A 23,057-nucleotide genomic window follows, 5' to 3' on the forward strand; every position below is an offset into this window, starting at 1 on the left:
GACAACGACAGTGTCACCCATGACCACAACAGTTGCCCCTACGACAAAGACAGTGTCACCCACAACCACAACAGCTGCCCCAACAATAAAGTCAACCACATCAAGCCCAACGACAATGACAGTGTCACCCACCACCACCACAGTTGCCCCAATGAAAGTGTCACCAACCACAACCACAGCTGCCTCAACGACAGTGTCACCAACCGCCACCACAGCAGTCACAACGACAGTGTCACCCACCACCACAACGACAGTGCCACCCACCACCACAACGACAGTGCCACCAACCACCACAACGACAGTGCCACCAACCACCACAACGACAGTGCCACCAACCACCACAACAGTTGCTCCAACGACAGTGACACCAACCACCACCACAGCTGCCACAACAACAACGACAGTGTCATCAACGACCACCACAGCTGCCCCAAAAACAACGACAATGTCACCAACCACCACCACAGCTGCCCCAACAACAACTACAGTGTCACCAAGCACCAACACAGTTGCCCCAACGACAACGACAGTGTCACCCACCACCACCACAGTTACCCCAACGACAATGTCACCAACCACCACCACAGCTGCCCCAACAACAACGACAGTGTCACCAAGCACCACCACAGTTGCCCCAACGACAACAACAGTGTCACCAACAACCACAACAGATGCCCCAACGACAACGACAGTGTCACCCACCACCACCACAGCTGCCCCAACAACAGAGTCAACCACAGCAGCCCCAACGACAACGACAGTGTCACCCACAACCACCACAGTTGCCACAACAACAAAATCAACAACAGCAGCCCCAACGACAGTGTCACCGACAACCACCACTGTTGCCACAACGACAACAACAGTGTCACCAACGACCACCACAGTTGCCCCAACAACTGTGTCACCCACGACCACAACAGTTGCCCCTACGACAACGACAGTGTCACCCACAACCACAACAGCTGCCCCAACAATAAAGTCCACCACATCAAGCCCAACGACAATGACAGTGTCACCCACCACCACCACAGTTGCCCCAACGACAGTGTCACCAACCACAACCACAGCTGCCCCAACTACAGTGTCACCAACCGCCACCACAGCAGTCACAACGACAGTGTCACCCACCACCACAACGATAGTGCCACCCACCACCACAACGACAGTGCCACCCACCACCACAACGACAGTGCCACCAACCACCACAACAGTTGCTCCAACGACAGTGACACCAACCACCACCACAGCTGCCACAACAACAACGACAGTGTCACCAACGACAACCACAGCTGCCCCAAAAACAACGACAATGTCACCAACCACCACCACAGCTGACCCAACAACAACTACAGTGTCACCAAGCACCACCACAGTTGCCCCAACGACAACGACAGTGTCACCCACCACCACCACAGTTACCACAACGACAATGTCACCAACCACCACCACAGCTGCCCCAACAACAACGACAGTGTCACCAAGCACCACCACAGTTGCCCCAATGACAGTGTCACCAACCACAACCACAGCTGCCCCAACGACAGTGTCACCAACCGCCACCACAGCAGTCTCATTGACAGTGTCACCCACCACCACAACGACAGTGCCACCCACCACCACAACGACAGTGCCACCAACCACCACAACAGTTGCTCCAACGACAGTGACACCAACCACTACCACAGCTGCCACAACAACAACAACAGTGTCATCAACGACCACCACAGCTGCCCCAGAAACAACGACAATGTCACCAACCACCACCACAGCTGCCCCAACAACAACTACAGTGTCACCAAGCAACACCACAGTTGCCCCAACGACAATGACAGTGTCACCCACCACCACCACAGTTACCCCAACGACAACGACAATGTCACCAACCTCCACCACAGCTGCCCCAACAACAACGACAGTATCACCAAGCACCACCACAGTTGCCCCAACGACAACAACAGTGTCACCAACAACCACAACAGATGCCCCAACGACAGTGTCACCAACCACCACCACAGCTGCCCCAACAACAGAGTCAACCACAGCAGCCCCAACGACAACGACAGTGTCACCCACAACCACCACTGTTGCCACAACGACAACAACAGTGTCACCAACGACCATCACAGTTGCCCCAACGACCGTGTCACCCACGACCACAACAGTTGCCCCTACGACAACGACAGTGTCACCCATGACCACAACAGTTGCCCCTACGACAACGACAGTGTCACCCACAACCACAACAGCTGCCCCAACAATAAAGTCAACCACATCAAGCCCAACGACAATGACAGTGTCACCCACCACCACCACAGTTGCCCCAACGACAGTGTCACCAACCACAACCACAGCTGCCCCAACGACAGTGTCACCAACCGCCACCACACCAGTCACAACGACAGTGTCACCCACCACCACAATGACAGTGCCACCCACCACCACAACGACAGTGCCACCAACCACCACAACAGTTGCTCCAACGACAGTGACACCAACCACCACCACAGCTGCCACAACAACAACGACAGTGTCACCAACGACCACCACAGCTGCCCCAAAAACAACGACAATGTCACCAACCACCACCACAGCTGCCCCAACAATAACTACAGTGTCACCAAGCACCACCACAGTTGCCCCAACGACAAGCACAGTGTCACCCACAACCACCACAGTTGCCACAACAACAAAGTCAACCACAGCAGCCCCAACGACAGTGTCACCGACAACCACCACTGTTGCCACAACGACAACAACAGTGTCACCAACGACCACCACAGTTGCCCCAACGACCGTGTCACTCACGACCACAACAGTTGCCCCTACGACAACGACAGTGTCACCCATGACCACAACAGTTGCCCCTACGACAACGCCAGTGTCACCCACAACCACAACAGCTGCCCCAACAATAAAGTCAACCACATCAAGCCCAACGACAATGACAGTGTCACCCACCACCACCACAGTTGCCCCAATGACAGTGTCACCAACCACAACCACAGCTGCCCCAACGACAGTGTCACCAACCGCCACCACAGCAGTCACAACGACAGTGTCACCCACCACCACAACGACAGTGCCACCCACCACCACAACGACAGTGCCACCAACCACCACAACGACAGTGCCACCAACCACCACAACGACAGTGCCACCAACCACCACAACAGTTGCTCCAACAACAACGACAGTGTCATCAACGACCACCACAGCTGCCCCAAAAACAACGACAATGTCACCAACCACCACCACAGCTGCCCCAACAACAACTACAGTGTCACCAAGCACCAACACAGTTGCCCCACCGACAACGACAGTGTCACCCACCACCACCACAGTTACCCCAACGACAACGACAATGTCACCAACCACCACCACAGCTGCCCCAACAACAACGACAGTGTCACCAAGCACCACCACAGTTGCCCCAACGACAACAACAGTGTCACCAACAACCACAACAGATGCCCCAACGACAACGACAGTGTCACCCACCACCACCACAGCTGCCCCAACAACAGAGTCGACCACAGCAGCCCCAACGACAACGACAGTGTCACCCACAACCACCACAGTTGCCACAACAACAAAGTCAACAACAGCAGCCCCAACGACAGTGTCACCGACAACCACCACTGTTGCCACAACGACAACAACAGTGTCACCAACGACCACCACAGTTGCCCCAACGACCGTGTCACGCACGACCACAACAGTTGCCCCTACGACAACGACAGTGTCACCCATGACCACAACAGTTGCCCCTACGACAACGATAGTGTCACCCACAACCACAACAGCTGCCCCAACAATAAAGTCAACCACATCAAGCCCAACGACAATGACAGTGTCACCCACCACCATCACAGTTGCCCCAACGACAGTGTCACCAACCACAACCACAGCTGCCCCAACGACAGTGTCACCAACCGCCACCACACCAGTCACAACGACAGTGTCACCCTCCACCACAAGGACAGTGCCACCCACCACCACAACGACAGTGCCACCAACCACCACAACAGTTGCTCCAACGACAGTGACACCAACCACCACCACAGCTGCCACAACAACAACGACAGTGTCACCAACGACAACCACAGCTGCCCCAAAAACAACGACAATGTCACCAACCACCACCACAGCTGCCCCAACAACAACTACAGTGTCACCAAGCACCACCACAGTTGCCCCAACGACAACGACAGTGTCACCCACCACCACCACAGTTACCCCAACGACAACGACAATGTCACCAACCACCACCACAGCTGCCCCAACAACAACGACAGTGTCACCAAGCACCACCACAGTTGCCCCAACGACAGAGTCAACCACCACAATAGTTGCCACAACGACAGTGTCACCAACCACCACAACAGCTGCCCCAACGACAGAGTCAACCACCACAACAGTTGCCCCAACGACAACGACAGTGTCACCAGCCACCACCACAGCAGCCCCAACAACAACGATAGTGTCACCCACCACCACAATAGTTTCCCCAACGACAACCACAGTGTCACCAACCCCAACTACAGTGTCACCAACCACCACAACAGCTGCCCCAACCACCACCACAGTTGCATCAACGACAGGGTCACAAACCACCACAACAGCTGCCCCAACGACAACGACAGTGTCACCCACAACTGCCCCAACGTATGAGTCAACTACCACAACAGTTGCCCAAACAACAACAACAGTGTCACCAACCACCACAACAGTTGCCCCAACTACAACGACAGTGTCACCAACCACCACCACAGCAGCCACAACAACAGTGTCACCCACCACCACCACAGTTGCCCTAACGACAGTGTCACCCACCACCCCCACAGTTTCCCCAACAACAACGACATTGTCACCAACCACCACCACAGCAGCCCTAATGACAACGACAGTGTCACCCACCACCACCACAGTTGCCCTGACGACAATGACATTGTCACCAACCACCACAACAGTTGCGACAACAACAGTGTCACCCACCACCACCACCACTGTTGCTACAACGACAGAGTCAATCACCACCACAACAGTTGTCCCTACAACAACGACTGTGTCACACACCACCACCACAGCAGCCCCAATGACAACGATAGTGTCACCCACCACCACTATAGTTGCCCCACCGACAACGACAGTGTCACCAACCACAACCACAGTTGCACCAACAACAAAGACAGTGTCACCAACCACCAACACAGCTGCCCCAATTGCAGAGTCAACCACTACAACAGTTGCCCCAATGACAGTGTCCCCAACCACAGCTTCCCCAACGACAGAGTCAACCACCACAACAGTTGCTCCAACGACAACAACAGAGCCACCGACCAGAACCACAGCTCCACCAATGACAACAATAGAGCCACCGACCACCAACACAACTCCACCAACGACAATGCCAATGACACAGACACGGGTGACTGCCTCCACCACCGCTGTCCCAACAACAAAGTCTGCTGTCTCAACGACTCAGCTAACGACACAGACACGGGTGACAGCCTCCACCATCGCTGTCCCAACAACAGAGTCTGCTGTCTCAACGAAAACGCCAATGACACAGACAGAGATGACGCTCTCCACCATCTATGTCCCAACAACAGATTCTGCTGTCTCAACGACACTGCCAACAACACAGACACAGGTGACAGCCTCCACCACCGCTGTCCCAACAACAGAGTCTGCTGTCTCAACAAAAACGCCAATGACACAAACACAGGTGACGCTCTCCACCATCTATGTCCCAACAACAGATTCTGCTATCTCAACAACACTGCCAACGACACAGACACAGGTGACAGCCTCCACCACCGCTTTCCCAACAACAAAGTCTGCCGTCTCAACGACACAGGCCGCCACCACCCCTGCTTTCCCAACAACAACGCCAATGACACAGACACAAGTGACGGGCTCCACCACCGCTTTCCCAACAACAGAATCTGCTGTCTCAACGACACTGCCAACGACACAGACACAGGTGACGGCCTCCACCACCGCTTTCCCAACAACAAAATCTGTTGTCACAACAAAAACTCCAATGACACAGACACAGGTGACAGCCTCCACCATCTATGTCCCAACAACAAAGTCTGCTGTCTCAACGACACAGTCCGCAACCACCCCTGCTTTCCCAACAACAACGCCAATGACACTGACACAGGTGACGGCCTCCACCACCGCTGTCCCAACAACAGAATCTGCTGTCTCAATGACACTGCCACAGACACAGGTGACGGCCTCCACCACCGCTTTCCCAACAACAAAATCTGTTGTCACAACGAAAACGCCAATGACACAGACACAGGTGACAGCCTCCACCATCTATGTCCCAACAACAAAGTCTGCTGTCTCAACGACACAGTCCGCAACCACCCCTGCTTTTCCAACGAAAACGCCAATGACACAGACACAGGTGACGGCCTCCACCATCTATGTCCCAACAACAGAGTCTGCTGTCTTAACAACACAGGCCACCACCACCCCCGCTGTCCCAACAACAACGCCAATGACACAGACACAGGTGACGGCCTCCACCATCTATGTCCCAACAACAAAGTCTGCTGTCTCAACGACACAGGCCGCCACCACCCCTGCTTTCCCAACTACAACGCCAATGACACAGACACAGGTGATGGTCTCCACTACCGCTTTCCCAACAACAAAGTATGTAGTCACAACGAAAACGCCAATGACACAGACACAGGTGACGGCCTCCACCATCTATGTCCCAACAACAGAGTCTGCTGTCTCAATGACACAGGCCGCCACCCCCGCTGTCCCAACAACAACACCAATGACACAGACGACGGCGTCCACCACCGCTGTCCCAACAACAGAGTATGCTGTCTCAACGATACACCCAATGACACAGCCACAGACAACGGCCACCACCACTCCCACTGTCACAACGACAGCACCAACGACACAGGCAACGTCCGCCACCACCCAGCCTAGGACAACAGAGTCACTGACCTACAACAGCATAACTGCCCCAATTACAACAACAACAGTGTTACAGACCACCACCACAGCTGCCCCGACGACAACAACAAAGTCACCGACCACCATCACAGTTGCCCCAATGACAACAACAGCACAGCCAACGAAATCAACAGAGTCACCTACCACCACCATCCCAATGACACCACCACCACAGCTGCCAACAACAACAGATTCACTGACCACCACCACTGTTGTACCAACAACAACAGAGCCACCAACCACCACCATCCCAATGACACCACCACCACAGCTGCCAACAACAGATTCACTGAACACCACCACTGTTGTAGTTACAACAACACAACAGAAAACAACAACAACAGAGCCACCAACCACCACTGCTGTTCCAACAACAAACTGAGATCCATCTTGACCAGATATCAATAACCACCAATGTCAATTTAATCAGCTTATCTTCTTTCCATCCCATATCCGTTTTCAAATCAAAAATGGCAATGAAATAAACAAATCGTATTTTCATTTATTGTTTCCATTCATAAAATGAAAAAATGAAAGGCTGCTTTATTTTTCTATTTTTTTAACTAAGGAGCTACCTTTTCTCACCACATTTGCAAACGTTAATGGTGGTGGGAGCAAAGACACGAAAAAACATAACATTAACCAGTATTTACACAATCATGGGGAAGACTGCTGACTTGACAGTTGCCCAAAAGATGACCATTGACACCTTGTGTCCAAGCAAATTAATAAAGAGGCAATGGGAAGGAAAAGATGATGTAGATAAAAAGTGAACAAGCAATAGGAATAACTGCACCCTGGAGAGGATTGTCAAACAAAACCCATTAAAAAATGTTGGGGAGAATAAGAAAGAAAATCTATGGGCTATTGTGAAGAGGAAGATGCAATATGCCAGACCCAACAATGCAGAAAAGCTAAAGACCACTTTCAGAGCAACCTGGGCTCTCATAACACCTGAGCAGTGCCACAAACTGATCGACTCCATGCCACGCCGCATTACTGCAGTAATTCAGGCAAAGTGAGCCCCAACTAAGTATTGAGTGCTGTACATGGTCATACTTTTCATGTTCATACTTTTCTGTTGGCCCAGATTTCTAAAAATCCTTTCTTTAGATTGCTCCTAAGTAATATTCTAATTTTCTGATATACTGAATTTGGGATTTTCCTTAGTTGTCAGCTATAATCATCAAAATTAAAATAAATAAACATTCAAAATATATCAGTCTGTGTGTAATGACTGAATATAATATACAAGTTTCACTTTTTGAATGGAATTAGTAAAATAAATCAACTTTTTGATATTCTAATTAATTGACCAGCGCCTGTATGTATTTTCTGTTTGAGTGAGACAAATAAAGTAAAACCTCTAGATCTCGCTTTATATATATTTTACATTGTTATGGCTACCCACACAAAATTCCTGACAGCATACCATCATTTTAATGATCAGTTGTAATTTAAAAGTTTTAGTTAAAATTAAAATAGAATATAATTCTGGCTAACAATAATTTCATTATGACATCAAAGCTTTCATTATGACATAATGGTAATTGTGTGGTTGTCTTTTTGCAGTTAAGGTAAATCCTTATTACTTTTTTCTAAAAATAAGTGAACTTATCTGTTAAAACGCATACAGTATCAATAAATTGTGATGCCATTGCCAGGAGATAAAACTACAGGTTTTAAAAAAGTTCTGCATGGCTCACAATCCTCCAAAATCTCTATAGTGAAAAATCTTTAGTGCATTTAAAACTGTCCTCTTATTCGTTTGAAATTAGAGGGTTGAAAAATGTATAAACATTTGATCACAACTGACCCAAAATGTGGATTCAGTAAATATTGTAATTATTAGAGCAGGCCATTTTCTATACATTCTGTTATCTTGGTAACCTTTTATCTTATTCGTTTTATGTCTGTATAATTTTACTATTCATGTGTGCATGGTTCTTTACTTACATGAAAATGTTTTCGCTTCTCCTGTGCCTGTAGTTTGTGCCGCGCTTCTCCTGTGCGGCTGTGCCAGTAGTTTGTTCTCGGTGCTTTATTGAGGAGTTGGCGAAGTGACATCCGCAGCCAGTGAAGCAGCATCACACATCTGTTAAATCATTCATGTTTGCGTTTGTTCCTCTTGCACGTGTCTGATCGGTATCTTACAAATGTGCACATGTATGTTATTTTCACTAGGTGGCACTACACGACCTGAACATGCAGTAATTGTAAAAAAAATTCTATTCACAAATACATTGGAAAGAGATGAATTTTCATTTGGACAAGCTGTAGCACTATTTGGAGTAATGCGTTTAAAAATGTTTAAGAAAGCATACATTATTTTATGGTTTTCGCTTTGTGATAGATTAAATGCACAAACAGAATGTGTGTGTCGTGTGTGTTTGCTTGCGTGTTGGTATTTGGTACGTGATATCTTGTTACCTGAGGTTAATACGATTTTTGTTTACTTTTCACCTATGTACTACTTTCTTTCATCCGTAAATGTTTCAACATTCTGTTACATGACAGATAAACATTACTTTAATATATTACTGATTTCCCCATATGGCTTATTTCTAAATATGCAATAAAATGAACCCGTTTGTCCTATTGTGGAATGCAGAAAAAATTGATTTTGTTGCTGGATGTTGTGGAATGGATAGCAAGCAATCATTAAAACAAAGTTACAAATGTTGATTTACCATTGGTAATCTCACTGAATCAATATCATATTTACATTATCACATTAATTGCCTCCCATAATATTGAAAAAAAAAAAACATTGAGATTTCAACAAACCAGCATTATGGTGATCAGTGTTTGCCTTAATAGTGTTCTCTTGACTCTTGTACTTTAACATTAAGTTGTTTTTGTCTGATGAAGCATCATACATCTATTATTGCAAACAGCAAGATCTAATGGGATCAGATAATTTAATTATTGTATAGCCTATATTTATAATATTACAGTGCTAAATGGAAGCAGTGTCACGTTTGTTATTTTAAAGTTACAGTAAAAAGGTTCAAACACGGAATTAATCTATAAAACTCATTAATGGTGAAGATCAACAAAGAAAGCTTCATGTCACAATGCATGCTGGGTTTCAACATAGTACTAAACTAGTCCATGACTCCCAGCATACACTTTAATTGATTGTTTTATCTGAATGCAATTGATGATTATCACCATTGTTGAAGTTTGCAAGAGGAGTGATAATATCTAAGTTTGTCAGTATTTTATGTTTAACTTTTTATGTCACAGTGCATTTACAAACCAGACAAATAATAGCAGTCATAAAAGTGTCAGCCTCATCATGTTAGGCATCTTGACTTTATATCATCCTAATATCAATCCTAAAAAGCAACCAATTTCAGCTTAACTTTGAAAGACATCTTTCTTTTCTAATGCACATGTATTTACTTACACAATACAAGCACTAAAAGAAAAGAAAGTGAAAGTCAAGAGTCAATGGCTTTAAGCAAACACTGATCCCTATAATGGTGATTTGTCAATATATATTTTTTCAATAAGGGTGCACACCTGATATTGATTCAATAACATTGACAAACCAACCCTTTAAAACATTGATTCAATGGTTTCTGCATGCTCTCTTGCAATCTGGAAAATATTAGTATGCATACAAATATAAAACTGCTAAATAAAGGTGCTAAAGAAGGCATTTAGATGTATGTAGCAGTGCTTGTCAAAATATACACATATGGTTAAAAAAAACTTTTACCTACTTTTTATGTACTTTTCAAGAACAATGTGAACATGTTACATTTATTAACACTGTAGCTTTTATCTTGTTCTTATGTAACAATGCAGACGTGTTAGTAAAAAAAGATGTGAAATTTAAATTAAAAAGAATAAAATGAGTCAAAACCAAGTGAACAAAACAAATTTGGTTAAATTCCTAAAACACTGCCCAATAATTTCCCCCAGTTATTATTTCAATAAATGTTATAATTAATTTTATGTATAATTATTATAAATGCATATGAATTCATAAAATATTAATCATTTAAAAATAATGTAGTAATTATTCGTTAAAATAACACTCGATACAATAAGACAATGCAACAGCATTAAATGTGCAATATATTCAAAACAACAAACAATATCATACACTTTACTTTGTAACAAAATCAACTTGCAGTTACAAGCAGGTCAACGTTGTTCATATGTGGGTTGAATATGAGAATATTCTGTATACATTCCCTTAGGCCTACTGCAGAATCAATAATTTCTGATAAATGATCAATTTTTTTCAGTCTTGTGGAACTCAAATAAAAATGGCCACAGTATGTAAAACTACCCTTTAGTGCCATTAAGGCATCTGAACATTTTCGACTGAAAACATGTCTTGTTTGCTTAACTTTTTTATCCCTCTCTCTGAATGCGAGTAAGTGTGATGGGGGTCAAAGGAAAGCTGTGGTCAGCTGTACCCGCGGGCTTCAACGCGTCTTCAAAGAGAGTCGGGCGGATAGATTAAATTAAGACGGGTCGAACCCTTCCTCCAGTCAGGATGCTCCTCTCTTGACCCGGGATATGCAGCTGCCCTCAGAGAAACTGTTTTTGGGTTCTAGTCAAATTTCCACCCGTGACATCCTATCACATTGAATGTGATTATCTTCGCACCATTATTGCTTCTAATATACTGTAAAACAATTTTTGCTGCCTTATAGTCATTTCGTCTTACTATATTAAAACTTACCTATATTAAGACCTGGATGTCCACATAGGCTACGTGGACATATTTTGGTTGTTGTTGTTGTTTGCACCATAATACTTGATTCTGTGTTAACTTGAACCTGTTATACACAAACGTGGACAATTACACTGTTTCGTGTTCAAAGAAAAATATTTGGTTATTATTATTTATTGGTTCTTCCCAACCCCAAAATAGCTGGTAGAAATCTGAAAAACACAAACCAAAGCTCGGGTCTTTGGAGATTAATGAGCTGTTATGAAAAGTTAAAATATTTTGAGGAGTTTGAGGAATGTTGAGTCAGTGTTTGCTTCTGTGCGCACTTTCACTTAATGTAGCCTAACTCATTCATTTAATGACAAGATAATTACTTCATTTACCCTTAATTTTCTTGTAAACCATACTTAGTTCTAGTTTATTTTCCAAGTAATTAATTCCTGATGTAAGCAGAGATTCAATCCCAGCTGTCATTGCGCGCAAATCTGACAGGCGCGCATTAATGCGATGGCGCGCGGTTCTGTCGTTCGGGTGATATTTAGCGCTCCGCTCCTCTCAACATCTCCAGCTGAATTCGCTTCTTGCTTCCACCATCAACCGACGAGCTCTGATTTGCCTCTGAAACCCTAAACTGCAAAAGGCAGGGAGGGGAGGTGGGTGCAAAAGCGACTCGTTCGCTGCAGATTAGAGCCCTTGCGCTAGCGAGCTCCCCAAATCTGGCTTTCATGAGCTGGCCGGCAGAATGTCGTCGAAATGAAAAGCGTATGTTCTCATTAAAGGCATCCCCCGCCATTCTTGCTTCGATGCAATTGACGTTAATTCACAGTACCGATAAAGTCTAAGGTTGCATGCGTCCTGATGTAAGATCACACGGGGTCACCGCGAGGTTGAAATCAGACGCGCGCTCGTAGTGCGCATTTTGCGCCGAGGATCAAATCGCGTGCGCGGTCGTCCCCTGCTCCGCATCCCTGAATTCTGTCTTCTGCTTGATTAAATCTAACCTCTTCACATCAAAAAAAATGAACACACATCGTATACACTTACTTCCTAATTCTGATTTTGTCCAAACAAATGTAATTACAGGGTTGAGTTTGTTAATTTGTAAATTCACCTTGCAATTGCTGGTAACTGTGCGCGCAGGGGTCACCGAGACAGACACTGCTGATCATGCCAACAATAACACAATAGGTAGAAAAGTATAATAAAAGAGTAAAAGTTTTAAAAAAAAGATCCTTGTCAAAAGAAACCTTTCTGATGCAGGTTCTTTGTAGCTCCAAAAAGGTTTGGCAGACTATAAAGCAATAACATGAAAGAAATTGTTGTTTTGAGAACCTCATATTTTGATATCTTTGTATAACAAAAAGTGGTTCTCTAATGATATCACTGCAAAGAGCATCTGCAGAACTTTGATTTAAAAGTTTAATACAGTACAAACTATTTTAAAATGTGAATTTTGTGGGGTATTGATATTTTCTGGTCCTCCTTGCTTAGATGATGTTTTCCTCATCAAAGTCAATTTTTTCTGTTATTGAAGCGTCGTTGTACTTGCAGTCAGAGGAGTTCTCGCCGACCATAAACTCTTCATACGGATCCTTCTTGGTTTTATCATTTTGAATGAAACCTTTAAAGAGAGTAAGAGCCAGGAAAGAATAGAAGAACATCACAAACAAAATGTAGAAGTAGGCGTTGTCGTAGGATTGCCTGGTTGTTCTAGGGAGAGAGGTGGTGGAGGTTGAAGATGTGTTTGTCGAATTGATTTGAGGTCCTTGGTTCTGTTCAATTTCTTTCAGAATGACTTGGCGGCACCTAGACAGCAGTGCAAGGAGAAATGTTTGGTTCATTGTAGCAGGCATCCCGATGAAACAACAGCCAGATTCCAGGTGTCAGTAGGTGAACATCAGGCAGTATTTTATACAGAAGGTCAAAATAATCCAACTTGATTTCAGCGTGATGAAAATGAGTTCATACACCCTATAAACCTGGTTGATATCTTCACAGACCTGCAAATGCTGATGTAAAGTATAGATTAGGAGCCTGCAGAGCACTATGGGATCAATTCTTGCTGTTTAAAATTTGTGTTTGTTCCAAAATGCCACTCATAGATTTTAAGAAGAAAAAATTTAGGTTTCTGTCCAAATTTCTTTCTTCAGTAAAAAAACGACCTCACTTCAGTCCAAGCGATAAAGCTTCACTCTTATACCCAACTACCAATCACAGCCCACTTAAAACAGAAATCGTTACGCATTGCTTCTTAAACTTCATCTCAGAATACTTCACAGAGATTTTGCTGAGGTTTGTCCACTGTTCCTTCAAGGTCCTGCGCATGTATGAGATGTGGCCTGACCATAAAGAGAGAGAGAGAGAGAACAATGAGAGCAAGTGAGACACTTTTGGAAAGGAATGCATTTGTTATCTCTCTGCCATGAGATACTTTATCTGTTGTTTTGTGGTCCTGCAGTACCCAAACACCAAAGTACTACTCACCACCAACTGACTTGATAATGCCATAAAGGGGACATTTCACAAGACTTTTTTAAGATGTAAAATAAATCTTTGGTGCCCTAGAGTACATATGTGACATTTTAGCTCAAAATACCCCACAGATAATTAACTATAACATGTTAGAATTGCCAGATTGGGTGTGTTCTTTAAAATGCAAATGAGCTGATGAAATGCAAACACTGATCACAATGGTCGTTTGTTGAAATTGAAACTCAATTGTGCTGTCAATAATTTTTTCTCTGCACTAAATGGCTTGCCGTGGTTGGGTAGTGCAGATTAAGGGGCGGTATTATTATAATAAGATCCCCTAATGACATCATAAAAGGAGCCAAATTTCAATTACCTAACTTTTCACGTGCTTGCAGAGAATGGTTTACCAAAACTAAGTTACTGGGTTGATTTTTTTACACATTTTGTAGGCTAATAGAAGCACTGGGGACCCAATTATATCACTTAAACATGAAAAAATCAGATTTTCATTATATGTCCCATTTTAACATTTTCACAGGAATTTTTTTGAATGACATGAAACTGAGCTGGCAAACAGCAATCAAAATAGCAATGCCAGTTTGATTGTACAATAGGGAAGTGCTATTAAAATGAATTTAAATTCAATGCAGAATAGAAATTCACGCAGTAAGTGATATTTGAACTAAAAAACAAGTGATGACAAGACAAATCTTTATTGGAAAATATACAAACCGTTTAAAAGTATAGGCCCTAAAGACAGACGGACTATCCACAATTATATTGTATTGCTTATCTGTTACAAAATTTTGCTGTAGTTATGCAGCTGGTTGCCATTAACTTACTGTAGATTTAAATTTATGTTTATTAATTATGTAAATGTATGTTTTTTCAAAGTTAAATGAACATAAAACATTAACATGTCTTTATCTTTACAGAATTAAACTATAAAATAACAGCCTCATGCGAAGCATTCTGGGAACCAGAAATCCGCATCAACATTTGTCTGTTTTTTTCTGATTTTGGTTCCCAGAAACGCTTTGCATGAGGCTGTTACTTTAGTTTTATTCTTAAAGATAAAGACTTGTTAATGTTTAATGTTAATTTAACTTTAAACAGTCTGTTGCTATAAATATCATCAATTTTAATCTACAGTAAGTTCTTGGAAAAAACAGCTGCCAATAATACTGATATTATATTGTATTGTATTGTATTATATTATATGAGCCAAAATTATCATGCCAGAGAAAATATATATAAAAAATAATTTATCAATGGTTATATGTGTTGCTTTGGACTTCATTATGACAATTTTTTTGCACCCTCAGATTTTTTAAACATTGTCTTATCCTAACAAACCATTAATCAATGGAAATCTTATTTACTCAGCTTTCAGATTATGTGAAAATTTAATTTCCAGAGTCACATATTGTATGTTAAGACATCAAATATGAGCGGATAAATGGATGTACAGTAGCTGCTAAGGACATCAGCAAAACCTTTTCAATGTGTTTCCGAACTGCTTGTAAATTACTTGCGTGTTTGTGAGATCCGTGAGGTTCATTTGACTGAATTCCCTGCCATTTGTTACTGTGAGAAACAGTCTCCTGTCTTTCATGTTTTGTCCCCGCTGTTGTTTTTTTTCTTCAGTGTTTGGTCTCAGAATGACGTGGGGGAGTTGAGAGTAACTCCTGCCCTGTCAGCTCTACCGTGATTGTCTACTGATTTCAAAGAGTGCAAAGGGTCAAAGGTTAAGTTGTCTCCAGTATATGTTATTGTGTCTGACACCAGGCTCCATGCTAGACAAGTGAGAGAAAGACAGAGAGAGAGAGATGGAGTATGGACACGTCCATAGCGTCCAGATTTCACGAAATGTAAAAACATAAAGTCGTGAGACTTTAAAACGAACAAGATGTTTTTAAACTGTAATTCCCAACTTTGTACACTCACTTCGGGAGGTGCCTAACCAGGGTCAAGGGGATACATTTGAAGATTTACATTTATAAATATATAAGTGTAACACATTTAAATCAACTGTTTTCCAAATAGTTAAATAAAAATTTTATGATTCTTGTTTGAACAATTATTAGTTTAGTGATTTGATCAAGTAATAATTTGTGCCCCTGGACCACAAAACCAGTCATAAGTATAATAATATTATAATATTATAAAAATAATAATATTTTTTTTTTAAATTGATAATTAAAAATCATTTGAAGAATGTATAGGATAGGACAATATTTGAAGATACAACTATTTAAAAATCTGGAATCTGAGGGTGCAAAAAACTCAAAATAAAAAAATCATCTTTAAAGTTGTCCAAATGAAGTCCTTGTCAACACATATTACTAATGCTAATTAAAGTTTTGATATATTTATGGTAGGCAATTCACAAAATATTTTAATGTAACAAGATCTTTATTTAATATTCTAATGATTTTTGGCATAAAAGATAAATACATTTTGACCCATACATTGTATTGTCAGCTATTGCAACAAGTATACCCGTGCGACTAGACCTGGGTCACATTTAGTTATTTATTATTTAATGACCAAATATTTAGTTGCTTCTTCAGGAAATAAAAAAAAAAAATGTGCAATGAAATGTAAATTTTATGAATTTGTGAATGTGTGAACTAAAATGTGCAAGACTTTAAAAGGTTTGGAGCTAAATTCTTCTTTACTTATCAAGCATAAATAAATTCAAACCTCTTTAATTCCATGAATTTCATCCAATCATACATTACTAAACAAAAATAGCAGATTGTATATTTTTCAAACAGCTTCATTTTGATTACTGAGTGCTTTTCTTCCACAGTATCGTTTTTTAGTGTAAAAGTGAGTTTTTATAATAATAATCGACTTGCTATTAAGGTACATAAGACAACAAGTTAAATAGCAAAATTATTGGTATCTGTTAAAACTGATTCCTAAAGCTTTAAATTATACATGAAAACTTTAGTTTTATGAGCACATAAACTCACACGCACCAACTTACAAGAATGACAGGGCCAGCTGAAGGACTCTGACAGAGATGAGATCAAAGAGAGAAGAAACGGAAAAAAAGAGAGAATGAAAGATTGCATGTCCTCTCTCTCCGTGTTGTGATTGGTTGGTTTATGGTGCTCTGTTTAAGTCATTAACGCTTTCCCTGGAAAAAAATACTTTATAAAGAGTGTTTATTTAACTGAAGAATCTCACTGTAAAAAAAAAAAATTCAACCTACTATTTAAAGTTGTGGGTTGTGAAAAGTTGACATAACTTATGTAAAATCAAATTAAAATTGTTTAACTTAGTTTTTCAAGTTAAAGTAACATAAAAATATGTGTTGATTTGACAAAAATGCTGCATATTTTGTGCACTTGCTCTTTCAAGCTATAGGCTAGATTGTTCACAATTAGGCTGATTTGATCTTAATGTCCCAAAAATAGCAAACTAATGAAAGGTGATTTTAGGTATAAAAAACGTGCACTGTAAAGGTTCTTTGCATTCCTTAAATTTTTTGGTTTAATCAACTCAGATTTAGTCATGTCAACTTACTATTATTTATCTTGATTTGCTCTGACATACTTTGACATACTTCAACTGTATTTTATAAGTTATAAGAACTCATATCTAGTCAAGACAAATAATAGTAAGCTGACATGATTTAACGAAACATTAAGGCAGCAAAGAATTTATTTTTACAGTGTGAGCTACAAAAACATTGTTTACATCTGAAAAACGAACAATGGACAACAAAAACAGTAAATAGTAAAGATATAATAAATTCAAGAACACATAAGACTGGAGGCAATTTATTTATTTTTCTTATAAATAGTAAATAGTGCTGCATTTGACACATTATCCATTAGCAATTATATGCAGACAAAAAACAAAGTATTAAAAAAACAACAAGGTAAAAAAAATCATTGTTTCAATAAGACCTGCAGGTGAGGACTGACAAAGTTTGCACAGTTGCAGGAGACGAACGAAAGATGCTTGTATCTACACATAAATTATAAAACAATGGAATCATCTGGAATGGAAAAAAAAGAATACATAGTATAAACATAACATGATGCTTAAGAACGGATGAGATTTGTGAGCAAGCGAGAGAAGATGAGTGTTAATGAGGTATTAAGTGTGTATTGCACTTTCATTGGGTTTTATTTTTTGTAATGTTTGTGTGAGTCTCTCTGGTTTTGATCAAACAGCAGACAGTACAACCATCAGTTCCCAGCGTCACAAAATGAACTGGACGTAATTTCAGCTGCATTTTAACATCTTGGCACGCTGTCCGAATTAAATGAATGTAACGTTGCAACAAAATAGCAGACTACTGCATTGCTTCATCAATTAAAAAATAATAATAGTATACATTGTATACCACGCTGTATCTGATAAGCCGTACTGTAGTATTTCATTTTGAAACTCTTGGTAGTAAAGGGGTCGTTCTCATCCTCTTTAGTCCAGATAGACTATTATGAGAGTAACACACGTTCACTCACTTTCTCTCTCTCTCTCTCTATCTCTCTCTCTCTCTCTATCTCTCCGAAAAGACTAAAATACCAAGAGACACTTGAGTGCATTCCACACAGGTCACTCTCTCTCTCTCTCTCTCTCTCTCTCTCTCTCTCTCTCTCTCTCTCGAGAACCTGAGAGCTTTGTGCTGAATGTGAACATGTTTCATTTATTTACCAATGAAGAAATGACCAAAGTTGTCACGTCTCTGTCTTTTCTGAGCCCTTATATAACAGAAATCAAGCAAAATCATACATTTTTAAATCTTGTGTCACTGTCACGTTGCGTTGCAATGGACACCAGTCACTAAAGTGCGTCCGTCAGGTGACAGCCAATAACAGAGTAACGTAACGGCATAACACGTTTCCCTGCCATTCGATACGCTTTACATGCACAGTCTCTGTTTTCATTTAGTCCTTTGTATTTCCTTTCGATTTTCCCTTTGTCTTCCTCGTGTCCCACGGCGTGTGTTTCAGGAAGGAGGTTGTAAGTTTTGTCGCGTGATGCGGTACTCCAGAGGAGGATGGATGGAGACTAACCCGTCCCGAACCCCAACCCAAACTGACCCTAGCCACAATTTGTCTCTCCCAATAATTTAGTTGCACATTTGGAGCTTGGAAACAGAGGAGCGCTGTGTCTTCTGAGCGTCAGAGATCCAGGAGTGGGAGGTGGAGGACGGACGGTCAATTTGGTCAAACATTCAAGAGGTGAAGAAGAGCTCAAGTGCCGGAGTTTACAGTCAAACCATCCACAGTTTTAGTCTCCTTCCTGTCGTTTTCAGGCGATCAAGGCTGAAGTTCAGATAATGAAAGGCACCTGAGAGATAGAGAGAGAGAGAGGGGTATTATGTAAAGGCTTCCCAAGTCTTTAGGGTTCATAATGAAGTTACATAATTTGCATAAAAGTTTATATTTTAAGGAGGAAAATGTACAGGTTGACAACAATATATTTGCTCCTGTATAGCTCAGTGCTAGAGAATTGTGTTAACAGTGCAAAAGGTTGGACACACATACTTATAAACATGGATACGTTGTCGGGCGGGTTTTGTTACGCAGATCTGGCAACCCTGACAGGACAATGACGAACGCAAAAGCGCAAACAAATGCAGGTCAATAAAAGGTTTGATGGTAACACTTTACAGTTAGGTTCATTAGTTAACATGAACTAATAATGAATTGCACGTATAGAGTATTTATTAATCTTTGTTCATGTTAATTTCAACAATTACTAATACTTTATTAAAAATGTTTTAACCTTAGTTAATGCACTGTGAACTAACATGAACAAACAATTAAAAGCTTTATTTCTATTAACTAAAATTAACAAAGATTAATAATTACTGTAACAAATGGTCATGGTTTGTTCATGTTAGTTAATACATTAACTAATGTTAACTAATGAACCTTATGCTGCGTTCCAGGCAGGTTTTTAAACCCGTGAGTTACGACTTCAAAACCACGACTCACGACCTTATGCGTTCCAGGCAGCCTGTAACTCGTGTTTTTACAACCTTCTACCGGTGAAAGTGCTCTGGAACGGCAGTCAAACCCGTGACTTCCCACCTGTGAACTCGTACTAGATCGATGTACTCCCAGTTCAAAGTCGTGAGTCGTGGTTTTGAAGTCGTGAGTTACGGGTTACAGGTTGCCTGGAACGCAGCATTACTGTAAAGTGTTACCAGTTTAATTTCGTCCTTTAAAGTCAGTTTGTATTTGTTTTATTGTTGTTGGGTTTTCATAAAAATAGTATTGAACCACAAACTAAGCATCTGTTTTAAAGTAAGGGGGACATCCAGGTTTTTATTATTGTAAGAACGCATGTATATCACTTTCATATTATAGTTTTTTTTTATAATGAATAATGTTACATTTCATCAAGTTCTAAAGTTGAGATTAAAATGAATTTATTAATCTGTTGCAAAATTTCCTCGCCAGCACATCCATGAAGACTAAATTCATTTTCTTCATTTATATTTTAACATTTAAAGATGTTTTACTATTTAAAAGAGGCACAAACTTGTTTTTATTTAAGGTTTAAAGGAACAGTATGTAGGATTGTGGCCAAAACTGGTATTGCAATCACAAAACGTGTGGCTAAAACTGGTACTGCAATCACACAGCTGGTGGCCAATATACCAAACGACAACATAAACATCAGTTGAGGGCTGCAACTCCACTTTTTAAATGACAATATCCTGGCCGGACCACTGTTGTGAGTGATATAAGTATTTGAAATGAAAATTATTTCTTAATGTCTAGTGACATTTCAGGGCTATTTAATGATTAATTGATATAAATTTCTTACATATTGTTCCTTTAAAATCTCAAAATATATAAAGATATAAGTATTAAGTTATATTAGCAAAACTCTGTAAAAAGTTATAATTTATATTAGTAAAACTCTTTAGTGTGTGGCTTTTGCACTTCTACACTAAAAGTACACTTATACACATGAATATCCTAATAAAGTGCCATGTTTAACTATAATAAGTAAAAAAAAAAATCGAATAATTGTCGATTAATCGAAGAAAAAAATAATAATTGTGCGATTAATCGATTATAAAAAATAATCGCCGCAGCCCATATGTGAGCTGGTGTGTCTGCAGGATCAGATTTAATCTTTTTTGTCTGGTCCTCATACAAGCATCCCCAGAAATGTCCCTTACAAACTCCCAACCTATTTAAATGTCCTGCTTTACTAATAAATAAAAATGTGATTGCACGTTTGAATAAATCAACTATTGCATCACAACTTTATATATGTAATATTGGCACAAGCCTAGTCAAGCTGAAGAACAATAAACCAGCAAAAGATGCAAAGCAAAGACAGATCTTGCAAAACACAGCACATGATTGAGAGCGCAGGCCCAGGCCAACTCGACTAAAAGATGACAGTTTGGGAAAATCTAAGAGGGAAAGACAGAGAGAGCTGGTCTATATTTAATTCTGTATGGATCAGAGTCAATGATCAACAGTCACTACAGATCTGACCCCTTTCTCAAACACATGGTTTTAATATCTGCTGCCACGGGCCATTCTACTCCTATACGAGACCCCCACAAACTCCTCTGCACCCCCGCGGACCCCCAGCTCTGTGCTTATGGGCTGCGGACCCCAGCAAATTAATGACATCAAGATGCAGTCCTGGATCGGGCACTCGCCATGCAGTCCCGGTCTCTAAGCCCCCATCCCGCCTCTGTCAAACATATACTGAGATGGCTTCTCCTCTCGTTTCAAGCTCTATCGTGAATGATATCTTTGTTACTCAGGCCTCATTACATGGCTGGCTGATGGATGCCTGGATCTGATGAGAGAGCTCATCTCACGGGGTTGCGAAAGGTCACCGGCTAAGCATCGCGATCCACGTCATCGTTTACCTGCGCGGTGGTCGGACGAATTAGATGATGATGATTTTGTTTCAGATGTAAAGGCAAATTCAAAGTCGACATGATCGTGTTTCTCTACCTAATTAATTCATTTAAAAAAGCGACTTGTGCAGTGTTGGGTGTAACTAATTAAAACCATGCTACTAACTTAACTAGATTTTCAACATTGGCGATTTTCCAAGAACTTTGGCTTATTTCATGTTAAGGTTGTGTAAATGTTAAAAACATACATAATGCGATTTGCTTGAAGTACAGTTAGGTTTACAAGAAATGTTTAAATGCGTTACATTACATTTACATTCATGCATTTAGCAGATGCTTTTGACCAAAGTGACTTACAGTACAGTGCATTACAACCCATTCATTATTTTAGTATGTGCATACCCAAGGATCGAACCCATGACCTTTACGCTGCTAAATCTATTTAAGCTACAGGAACAGCATTTAGTCAACATCCTTGTATATGTGGGAAATGTTTTTTTTTAAGTTTCCAAATTTGTGACCCTGTGAAATCCATGCAGTCTAAAGTCTCATAATCTAATGATGAGATGTGGGGCATCACAGTTTGATTTCGCATTGATTACAATCTTTAACATGACCTTACTCAGTCAATATTAAAGATATTAAGGTTATATTTTATAGGGCTGCACGATATACGAAACAAAATTTATATTGTTGCTGTGATAACTGTGTATGCTATATCCATATCACAGAGAATTTCGATAATTTGCATCTATTTTGCATGTCTATCATGTGTGTGTTGCCTGATTAGATTGTCCAAATTAGACCAATCAGAAGGGGCCTTACTAAAAACCCACCAAGTAGGTCTTATACTGTTATACTATTGGCTAGTCCGCGGACGCAAAGGTATACCTAGCGGCTCAAAGCAGAGAGCGGAAAATAAATATGACAGGAGTAGAGACTAGCGAGGACAACGATAGCGACAAATCTGCGGCTATATTCATGGCGAGAACTGGTTATTTAATACATAAGTGTCTAGATTACGTCAGA

General features: G+C 41.3%; 2 protein-coding genes across 3 annotated transcripts in view; one reads left to right on the top strand and one right to left on the bottom strand.

Annotated features, from left to right (window-relative positions):
* Positions 1-19: 19 nt before the first annotated feature.
* Positions 20-9,569, top strand: LOC141282324 (uncharacterized). Its single transcript, XM_073815063.1, has 7 exons — positions 20-550; positions 731-981; positions 1,035-1,192; positions 1,251-2,574; positions 2,653-2,818; positions 2,921-3,622; positions 3,824-9,569. Exons 1-7 carry the CDS (start codon positions 20-22, stop codon positions 7,373-7,375), a joined length of 6,684 nt encoding a protein of 2,227 aa, XP_073671164.1. The 3' UTR covers positions 7,376-9,569.
* An 8,376-nt stretch (positions 9,570-17,945) lies between these two features.
* pax3a (paired box 3a) overlaps positions 17,946-23,057 on the bottom strand; it is a 78,820-nt gene continuing 73,708 nt past the window's right edge. For both annotated transcript variants that reach the window (XM_065262254.2, XM_065262253.2), the window contains exon 9: positions 17,946-19,477. In XM_065262254.2, coding sequence (XP_065118326.1) covers positions 19,460-19,477 — 18 coding nt within the window. In that variant the 3' untranslated portion in view covers positions 17,946-19,459. The remainder of the gene's footprint in view (positions 19,478-23,057) is intronic.

Source organism: Paramisgurnus dabryanus, chromosome 6 (genome assembly GCF_030506205.2).
Source record: "Paramisgurnus dabryanus chromosome 6, PD_genome_1.1, whole genome shotgun sequence".
Lineage (NCBI taxonomy): Eukaryota > Metazoa > Chordata > Actinopteri > Cypriniformes > Cobitidae > Paramisgurnus > Paramisgurnus dabryanus.